Below are 10,528 nucleotides of genomic sequence, written 5' to 3'. Positions count from 1 at the left end.
TGTCTGTGTGTGTCACTGGCCACTCTATTAGGTATACTTATTCAACTGCTCAGTAACACAACTATGTAATCAGCCAACCCAATGTGCTCAACACAGGAGCAACTTAGTGCTGTTAGGCAAGTAGACGTGGTCAGAATGACATGCTGAAGTTCAAACAGAGCTTCAAAATGGGGGGAAAATGTAATTTAAGTGACTTTGAATGTGGCATGGCTCACGATGGAAAACTGGAAAAATGTTAGCTGGTGATGTGAGGGTAGGGTCAGAATTTGGCATAAACAACATGAAAACATGCATCCATTCATCCTTTGTACCAACTGTTCATTCTGCTGGTGGTATAATGGTGTGGGAGATATTTATTTGGCACACTTTGCGCCAACTACTAACTGTTTAAATGCCACAGCCTACTAGAGTATTGTTGCTGACCGTGTCAATCCTTTTATGACCACAGTGCATCCATCTTCTGGTGGTTGCTTCCAGAAGGATAACATATCATATTGCAAAGCTCAGTCATCTCAAATTGGTTTCCTGAATATGACAATGAGTTCTCTGTACCCAAATGGCCTCCAGTCACCAGATCTGAATCCAATAGAGCACCTTTGGAATGTGGTGGAATGAATGATTTGCAGTGCAGTCAACTCGAAATCTGCAGCAACTGTGTGATGCTATCATGTAAATATGGCCAAAAAACTCTAAGGAATGTTTCCAGCAAGTTACTGAATGTATGCCATGAAGAATAAAGGCAGATCTTAAGGCAAAAAGGGCTCAAACCCAGTACTAGTAAGGTCGTATATGCCTAATAATGTGGCTAGTTGGCTATATGCTATATAGTTGACTGTATAGTTCAACGACAAAATGTGTGTTCAGTGCTTTATTACTAAGATAAGATTCAGTATACTTTTCTTATCCCAAAGGTTGCGAAATTTCTTTGTTAAATTAAGCATAATCTCAAATGTATTAGCTTAAATATGTAGAATTGTATATAGTTAAATAGTATCCAATATAATATGACAAAACACCTTTCAATAAAGATGAAAACTAACTTTAAAATAAAAATAAAAAATGCAATAAAACAAAGAGAAGTAAACCTATAAATCAAATATTAAATGATTGTTAATAATTATATGAATTATTTAATTAAATAAAAGCTGATTAACAAAGTGATATATGTGTGTGTCTCAGTTTCAGTTTCAACATAAACAATATAAAACAAATAAAAATGCCTTATTAAAAGTATACAAATCAAATACCAGATGTCATCACAGTGGCTGAATATAGGATTTTAATGTCGCAAAAATGGCTTAGTAAACACAGAGTGTTAGCATACTATTATACTGTGCCAGACAGGTTTGTGTGTTTTGCTGTCTTTTTTATACACAACTTCTGTCTCTAGTTATTTCAGTCTATTTCAGTTTATGATACCTGTAGCCTGTAATGGTTATTACAATTATTAAATTAAATTTGTTGCATTATTCTGTACCTACATTTAAGTATAAGCAAGTATGCTTGTCAAAGAAAGAAATGTTTTGTGCCGTAAAATATTGACTCAATATTTGCTTTAAATCCCCTTTCTCAGCATGTCTTAGAAAGCCCAAACATATTCTCAGTTCAAACGAGATTGGTGATTTGTTTATCAAACACAAATAAGTCATTTGAAGTCCTATGAATTGGCTCAATTTAGTGCAGTCTCAAGCCAAGTGATCACAGAATGCAAAAAACCCTTTGTATGTACAATATTGTCATGTGTCCCACCATGCTGCAACTGACTGACTGACCAAGGCCAGGCTATTCGCATGCTGGATGCTGGCATGTGTTGCTGCAGTCTTGTTCACGAGAGCACCATGTCTGATCGAGTGTTCTTGGTGGAAATCTGACTAGATGGCAGTATCGAGATGAGGCGCTCCAGTCTTTACTTGTCCCATTCTTGCAGCAGTACACCAGCAGCATCTCTTTCAGCAGGAAAATGCCCAAACCCACACTGCCAGAGCCATGCAGGCCTTTCCATATTAGGAGCATATGCAGGCATTCCCTTACCAGCATTCAGTCTTGTTATGGGTGATCGTTTGCATCACATAACCATCTTCAGGTACATTCTCACTACTAGCAATGTGCTTGGTTTAATTGAGGGTGGTGCCTGGTCAGCGCAGCCAGGAAACATGACACCACTCACTTAATGTATATTAAGTGAATAATTAATGTACCGGTACCTAGACTGTTCTCACATGGGACCAGCATATAGATTTTGTACTTGCAATCTGGCTGGTTAAAGTTGAATATCTCAGATGCAGCTAAAATTTCAGGCCTGTAGTTTGTGTGTGAAAATGGCTTTAGAGCCATGTCCCCCTTGCGGTGAAAAAATATTCTGTAAATTAAATATATTCTGTTGAAATACTTATTTGTCTGATTAAAATTACACTTGTCTCTAAGCTTGTTGCTCTTTTAAAATTTTTTAATATTTTTGTGGATCGCTTACATAGGCCTCTAAAGCCTTTTTGTATCTCACCATTTTATAAATGCTAAATTAAATGTAAAAAAAAAATTGTTAACTTATTACTAGGCTTGTGTTGAATGAACAGGGTGGGGAGCTGGTGGCTGTACTGCGTGGGGCAAACGCTCCCATGCTTCAGAGGATGATTGTGGAGGAGCTAGCCAAAGAGAAGCTGGTCCTGGAGCAAGGTGGTGAACGCAAAGTGGTGAGGAGCTCATTATAGACGTGCATTCACACATATTTCTGTCAGAACAATAGAGTGTTTCTCTGCAGACATGCTGCCTTGTCACGGCTTGTTAAAGCATTAATATTAATTAATTTTTCTGTTCTAAGTAAAGTAGTCCATAACAACGTGACAGTAAGCCAGCGTGTATGTTACCAGTGCTGAAAGCAATGTGACTAAAATCAAATCAGTCTGTGTTTATTTTATTATTTACCCGTTTCGTTTTCCTACAGTAGTATTTCAGAATTGCTTCTGTGGATGATGGCTTTTAGCCACTTAAGTCAAGCAGCAGAAAATATATCAGCAGCTTTTTTTTTAGGCGTTTCTTATTTATTTTTCGACATTTAGAGTAAAAATAAAGCCTAATAACCACCAAGTTCATGTCAAAATCCTGTCAGTCTGACACTAATAGTTGTGTATGAATTAGTCTTTTGCTGCATCTCAGGGCAAAACAGACAGCCTGCACTCTTTGCACTGTCATTTCCAATAAGTATGGTTTAAAAGGCTACCAGTTGAATGTATTACATTTATTTATTTGTAGGTTATTTTTATTAGAATTTATTAGTCGCTTGGCGAGTTAAAATAACCTGTACAGGGCCCTAGGGAGAAATTGGCATTTACTAATAATTTCTGGACTTCAGAGAGCAGTTGGTTTTTCTGAAAACAGACGTGTAATGAAGTCGAATATATATTAAATTGTATCCAGCTAAGTAAAGATTTTGTTTTAATGACATTTGGAGCAAAAATAACAAACATTTCCCGGTTAGAACCTAATGCTTTACTGGTTTTTTTTCTATATCTTATGTGACTCTTGGGTGGAAAATAAAAGTTATAAAGCCACGTTAAATAATACTAAAGCCACCATTAGCCATAGCTGTAGTTTATACACACATATGTAAAGACAGTCATGTTTAGGGATTCATTATTTTTATTTCCTTTGTTGTGTCTTTGTTAGGTGAAAGATAATGGTCTGACAGATGAGGAGAACAAAGAAGAGGAGGAGTTGCCACAACATTTGGAAAATGAAGAAAGTGTAATTGGTACTGTGGAAAAATATAATTGGCAGTATTTTCAGTGCTGATGTTACTTATCATTGGTTTTTCCTGTTGATTCTGTGGAATATTTTGCATTCTGTCAGAATTACAGATCATCACTCAAGCTCCTCTCTTCTCTTGCAGTCCCTGCCAGTAAATCCTACACAGTTGCCATCATTAAACCAGACGCCGTTGCTCACGGCAAGGCAAATGAGATTATTATGAAGGTACATAAAGAAGATCACTGCTCACATTGGGAGAAGAAAAGATTGTCTCAAGCTTTCCTGCTGATATTAATTCATTATGTTGATGCTGATATTCTCCTGGATAGATTCAGGATGCTGGCTTTGAGATCCTGGCGCATGAGGAACGCACGCTAACGGAGGCTGAAGCTCGAGATTTTTACCAACACAAAGCAGCAGAGGTGCGGTATAGCGAAATAGAGGGGAATGGTATAGAATAACAAAAAGACAATTCTTCTCACAGACAGAGGCTTATTGCATAGATTGACATTCAAGTCAAAGTGAGGAAAACTGATGATGATGCAGTGAATGTTTGTGATGTTAGCCAGGGCCATTAATATTCTGAGTCAACATACCGGTAGCAGAGCAGTCACGACCAGTGCAAAAATCATTCAGTTACTTTGCTACACATGACACATCCATCTGCATTTTAGCACGGGGCTCAAAATAGAGTTGCTGTGTAAGCAGCTTTTTTTTCTATTTTGCTTATGGTGCTGTTTTTGACGAGACCAAATTGTTATAGATACAGAAATTTTAAATATGTGAGAAAAGCCTGGGAAATACTACTGCTGAGAAAATAATAAATGGGCATGAGTTGTATATGTATTTGTTTTTGCAGGTTTTGTATTCAGTGCATTAACATATGTGTCTGTGTCTCGCCTGCTCTTTGTATGTGTTGGTGGTTTGTAGGCGTGCTTTGAGGATTTGGTGCAGTTTATGTCCAGTGGTCCCTTCCATATTCTAGTACTCTCTCAGGTAGAGGGATCTGCAGCCGTTGTACCGGCATGGCGTGAGTTTATTGGCCCAGCAGACATAGAAGAAGCCAAGAGAGAAAATCCAGAAAGGTTAGTTACTGGAAATTATGCATATGATCCAGTGTCATTAAGTAAATTATAATTTCTGGGAAGTACAACATTTGTTTGCAGCATCGACATTTATCTCTGCACTGCTGATTGCAACAGTGCGAAACAATCTGGAGTCTGGAAAAAGGAACAAAAAGCACATTGTTGCCTGCTCCATCAGACACACCCAAACATTATGCTTCTCTCTGGTTGAGCACCAGCTGAGCAACCATCTGGTCTCCTCTCCTTTCTCCCCCCTGGCTTCCTGCAGCTTGCGGGCACAATACGGCACAGAGACACTGTTCAACGCAGTGCACGGTAGTGAGGACAGCGACCAGGCCAGCAGGGAACTCGCCTTCTTCTTCCCCAACTTTCGGACGGCCTCGGTAATGGAGCAGGATGGGGAGGAAGAGCATGTGGAGAGGACACTGGCTCTCATCCGCCCCGACGTTGCCAGGGAGAACAGAGGTGGGGCTCATGCCAAATGCACAAGTACACACGTGGGCAAGCACAGATACACCTTCAATAACAGCTCATATTAACAGCGAGACTGCTCCTTGACTCCTTCACCAAAGGTGTTGAATGACACTGTACAATGCAGTGAAAATGCACATGCTTATTTTAGGTAGACTGCTATGTTTTCTTTTTTATTTCATATCCCTGATTTTGCAGAAGAGATCTTAGATCACATCCACAAGTCTGGCTTTATAATAGCGCTTCAAAAAGAGGTGATGCTGTCAGAGGAGCAGGTCAGACAGTTTTACTGTCAACATGTTGAGGAGGACTACTTCCCTGCACTGCTCCAAACCATGACCAGGTAACTTTCAACAAACTGTATAATTAATCCAGAGATTTTCTTGTTTTGTTTTGTTTTTATATTCCAGATGATTATACAACAAGTGTATTTTTACAGTGGGCCAGTGCTGGCTTTGGCTCTTGCCAGAAAAGGGGCTGTAAGTCATTGGAAAACCATCCTCGGTCCTTCTGACATCAATAAAGCCAAAGAGGAGAGTCCAGACTGGTGAGTAATGTGCACCACAGTGAGGAAAACTACCAGTAGAAAAGCAGTGAAGTTTAAAAAGCTAATCTACTGTCTGTCACAGATTCTAACAGCTTGTTAGAGAGAAGTCGGCACTCTTTTCACCTCTCTTTTTATCCTTGTCAAGAAAAATTACAAAAAGAGCCAAACAACACAAAATCAGCTAGATAAGTGGTTCTTAAAGTTGGGTGCAGGGACTCCCTGGGTGTCTTTGAGTCTGATTCTGTCTGATTCCATTGCAGTCATTGAAAATGGAAAGGGACGGGCATTTATAAAGCACTTTCTAGTCCTGCTGTCCACTTAAAGCGCTCCAGACTGCAAGCCAAATCTAACCACACATTTACAGAGATTTAAACACATTTTCTCTCATACACTTTCATCCAGCTCACAACCATGACCAGTTTAGAATCACTTATTAAATGTAAGTATGTTTTTGGACCCTGATCACACTCACACTCTTGGGTGAGGTATTTCAGGCATGTCCCACCGGGTGCAGGCCCCGAGGCAGACCCAGGACACACTGAAGAGATTATATCTCTCGGCTGGCCTGGGAAAGCCTTGATGTTTTGGTCTTCTCTGCCTAGGCTGCTGCTCCTGTGACTTGGCCCTGGATAAGCAGAAGAAAACAGATAGATGGATGGAATTGAATTTTAGCTCTGCAAATATGTAGTCAGTCATTTTACACTCCACTGATTATAAATAAACAATTTTTCTGAAAAGTTGATGGTAGAGGGGCATACTGGGAAATATATCACTCGTACTTTCTGACTTTGCTTTGATTTGTGCAAAATGTGTATACGACTTGTTGACATCCACTATGACTAACTAAAAACAACTTTTTTTCTTTATATTTTTATAGAGTAGATCGTTGGAAAAGCAACATTTTAAATTATGTTTTAAAAGTCAAAGAAAAGAAATGACTCTAAAGAGGGAAGAGAGCAGGATGAGTATACTTTGGATCTGAGTAGTGTTTTCTGTTTTTTTGCTGAGTAGTTTGTGTTTGAATGAGGAATTATATAAATGAGTAAATTGACTGGTTGTTACATAGTGCTTTTCTACTCTACTGGAGCACTCAAAGCGCTTTATACAACATGCCTCATTCAAGCATCCATACAAACACTTTTTTATGCCTAAGTGCTTCCTATCTAACATTCATATACATCTGTACTTTGATGGATGCACTACCGACATTTCAAGTGCATGTTTGGTACGGTGAACCCGTCCAGTCTGTGAAGACCTGTGGCTTATGAGCTTCTCTCTTTGGCTCCATACAGACATTACAGTGTCTTTATGCTACTTTAGCAAAGCTAAATCTGTTTTGGGATTGTGGTAGCCTCAGTGACAAAGATCTTGAGTTTATATAAGCTTAGATAAATTGTCCATTCCCTGACCCATATATATCTCCTCCAAGACATTGTTAAAGGATTAACATTTTCTTTTGCAGACGCATGAACTATCTGTATTTATTTTCAAACAGCAGTGCTTTGACACAATTAAATATTGTCTGTTGTCTTTCTCTGTCTGCAATGCACCATATGTTTCTGTGCTTTCTAACTGGAGTGGAATCAAACAAGGCAGTCTGAACAGAAGTGAAGAAAATGACAGTTAAATTACACAAAAATTACTCATTAAATTACATCCTTTCCTTTGAAAATAATTTCTGGAAACCATCAATACTTTCTTTTAGACGTGGATAGTGCCAGACAGTACAATCACACTTGTAATTTTCTTCTTTGTTTCCCTCGTACTCAGTCTAAGGGCCCAGTTTGCAGTGGAAAATAAGCCTATCAACCAGCTCCATGGCAGTGGAAGCCGCGAAGAGGCAGAGCAAGAGATCAGCTTCTTCTTCCCTAAACAACAGACTGTGGCAGTGATCAAGCCAGATGCAATGGAGGAACACAGAGGTCTTTTTATGTTCATTTGTAATGACACAGAAATGCTTGACATTACTTTTGTTTTGACATATTTTTCATATATTTTTGCTCCTCATTCTGACAGAGGCTATTTTGGAGGAGATTCGTGGCCGAGGTTTCTCTGTAACAAGGCTAAAGGAGACCGTGCTGTCAAGGGAGATGGCTGAGGAGTTTTACAAAGAGCACAGAGAGAAGCCTTTCTTTAACCAGCTGGTGGAGTTCATGTGTCGGTTAGTCTGCTCTCGAATACAGCCACCAGAGCAGTGCAAAGTGACAGCATACCCGCCCTAATTCCTGCTGCCACTCCAATTTCTAATGGCACTTTTAACAGTAATCTTAGCAGCTAAGAATCAAGGCAGCCTCAGGCGAGTGGCTGCGAAGTGCATCTCAGTTTCATTCTTTGTCCCACATCGCACATCGAGATTTTAGAGCTATCTTCCGCTCCGATTAGCTCCTTCACTTGGCTGTTACACAACTTTTTGGACAAAATGAGAGAGTTGAGTGCAGCTGGTCACAGCAGCCTGAAAAAATGTCTTCAGTGCCTCAATATTAGCTCAATTTTAGCCTTAATTATGGATTAATAGTATTAATATATGCAATAAGGATGGCTATCACATGAATCTAGAGCTCCTCCTTGAATAGCTTTTATAGAGCTCCAGAGCGTCAGTAACAGCTATTAACTGATACACATTTTTACGATATAATCTTGCCGGCCACATTTCAGTGTAAAGTAGTTCTAGCTACATTTTAAAATATAGTTATTTAAAGCCTAAAGAAGTAGCATCATTTAACCTAGATACCTGTTCTGGCCCAGTTTTAACAGAGACACCTGCACATCGTTTTTTACCTGCAGTGCACCATATTCATCCTTACAGTCAAATGGTGCTTGTTGTAACAATAGGAAGTCTCCCATTGTTGCCCTAGACAATTTAACTGCATTATTTTGTGTGCTATTTCAGTATTAAAATAGTATTTTGTCATGTTTGTTATTATATTTCAAGGTTCTATCAAAGGCAGCATACGAGGCCAGACTGAAAAGCTGGCCTCGTATATTTGGTTATCCAAACTTTCCAACAACCAGATGCATTCCTCTGTCTTTGCATGTTTGTAATCATATTGCCAAACAAGATAGCTTTACAGTTAGACAGTCCTTTCACTCACTGTGGCATTTTCATTACAGCGTGTAAACATCCCACAAATGTTTGTTTCAGGGGACCCTGTATGATGCTTGTCCTCACTAAGGAAAATGCGGTGGAGGAGTGGAGGGCCATGATGGGTCCCACAGACCCGAACAAGGCAAAGGAAGCGTCCCCGGAGTCTCTGAGGGCTCGCTTTGCTGCAGACATCCTCCATAACTCAGTTCATGGTTCTTCCAACGAGCAGCACGCGGAGGAAAAGATCCGTTTTATCTTCGGTGACATCAGCACAGATGCGGAGCTCACCAGTGACGATCCCATTTCAGGTGACCATATAATGAGTGTGAAAGTCTTTACCATCTGTCACACCATCTGGTTTCCTCTAAATAACAATTTGCAGCTGATTTTTTACATCGATTTTCTTGGTGTTAACTAAATTTTTCTTATCATACTGAAATAAATCTTTTTTTTGTTCATCTTTGGCTAAAGAGGAAGTAAAGGCTGCAGAGAAAACCAGAAATTATACAATCTTCAACTGAAGGGACTTGACCCTTTAGAGTCTGCACTTTTGCAGAATTTAAGTTGCTTTTGCATTGATGAGAAAGCCATAGAGTATTTTCATCACTTTACAAAGACAGGGATGAGGTATTGGTATCTGTATGTCTACTGACTTTATTAATGGCCATTTTTCTGTGTGTTAGTCAACAATGTAGCTAAAGAGAGACTGAAATTGGGACACCACAATTACTGTTTACTGTGAACACTGAGTAGATACATCTCTTTACAATGACAATCAAGATTACTTGCACAAGAAGAGGCGTCTCTCCTGACTGAGAGAAAACTAATGCCACTCATCTCCATAATGTCACAAACAGCTGCTGGAATTGCGATGCAAACTTGCGCTACAGCCTCTCCGTGTGTAGGGAATGAAGTAAATCTTGATTGAGTCATACCATCTCATACCTGCGGAGGAAAATTGCACCTCCAGTGTGCTGTATCTTTTTTCTGTTGCCATGTTTTTTTAATGCATAATTAGGATCAGGGGACAGAATCTTGAATCTGTGTGCAGCCCATGTTTGATAAATTCTGAACACTGCAACAGTGTTGTTCAGCAAAGCTGTTATTACTTATCAGCAATGATATTTAGAAGAGTTATCTTCAGCATCCCTCTTTATTTTGCAGATGACCCACAAACAGGAGGAAGCATCGATCCAGAGCACTCAAACTGAATCATCACACCTTGTGTTTTCTCTTCTATTATAAGCTTAATGTGTAAAATCGTGGGAACAACAGAGCGCCTGCCATTCTATGAATCATGAAATAAACAAGACAAATATATATCAGACTTTTTACACCTTTTGTAGGTGGCGTATCAAGACGGCACATTCAAGAAACACTGTAGACGTGTTCGCTTAATACCGCCGTCGACAGTTTGATGGCTCTCTCAGCTCACATCAGCAGCCGCGGGCTACGTGACTAAAACCAGGATAGTACAATCACCAAAAAGCGACTGACAATTTCAGTGTTCACAGAATCCTTTAGTGAGTACACTGTGCCACTATCAGTACCTTAGGTTGTCTCCTGTAATTTACTACCACAGTGCTGTGATAATAT

The 10,528-nt window shown here is 39.5% G+C and overlaps 1 protein-coding gene across 1 annotated transcript; it reads left to right on the top strand.

The window, feature by feature from the left end:
* The first annotated feature begins 232 nt into the window (after positions 1-232).
* Positions 233-10,257, top strand: LOC102201772 (thioredoxin domain-containing protein 3 homolog). Its single transcript, XM_005723636.1, has 13 exons — positions 233-253; positions 2,574-2,690; positions 3,664-3,748; positions 3,887-3,969; positions 4,074-4,166; positions 4,675-4,829; positions 5,098-5,294; positions 5,499-5,643; positions 5,740-5,847; positions 7,618-7,769; positions 7,864-8,008; positions 8,990-9,240; positions 10,097-10,257. The coding sequence occupies exons 1-13, from the start codon at positions 233-235 to the stop codon at positions 10,141-10,143; spliced, it is 1,599 nt and encodes a 532-aa protein (XP_005723693.1). The 3' UTR covers positions 10,144-10,257.
* Positions 10,258-10,528: the final 271 nt, after the last annotated feature.

Source organism: Pundamilia nyererei, unplaced genomic scaffold (assembly GCF_000239375.1).
Source record: "Pundamilia nyererei isolate P.nyererei 1_Seehausen unplaced genomic scaffold, PunNye1.0 scaffold00009, whole genome shotgun sequence".
Lineage (NCBI taxonomy): Eukaryota > Metazoa > Chordata > Actinopteri > Cichliformes > Cichlidae > Pundamilia > Pundamilia nyererei.
The sequence above is the reverse complement of the archived record's forward strand: the minus strand, read 5'-3'. Positions and strand labels throughout refer to the sequence as shown.

Coding starts and splice junctions, on each gene's coding strand:
- LOC102201772 (XM_005723636.1), top strand. CDS start 233: ATGTTAGCTGGTGATGTGAGG. Junction 254..2,573: donor TGTTAGCTGGTGATGTGAGG/GTAGGGTCAGAA, acceptor TTGAATGAACAG/GGTGGGGAGCTGGTGGCTGT. Junction 4,830..5,097: donor AAGAGAGAAAATCCAGAAAG/GTTAGTTACTGG, acceptor GGCTTCCTGCAG/CTTGCGGGCACAATACGGCA.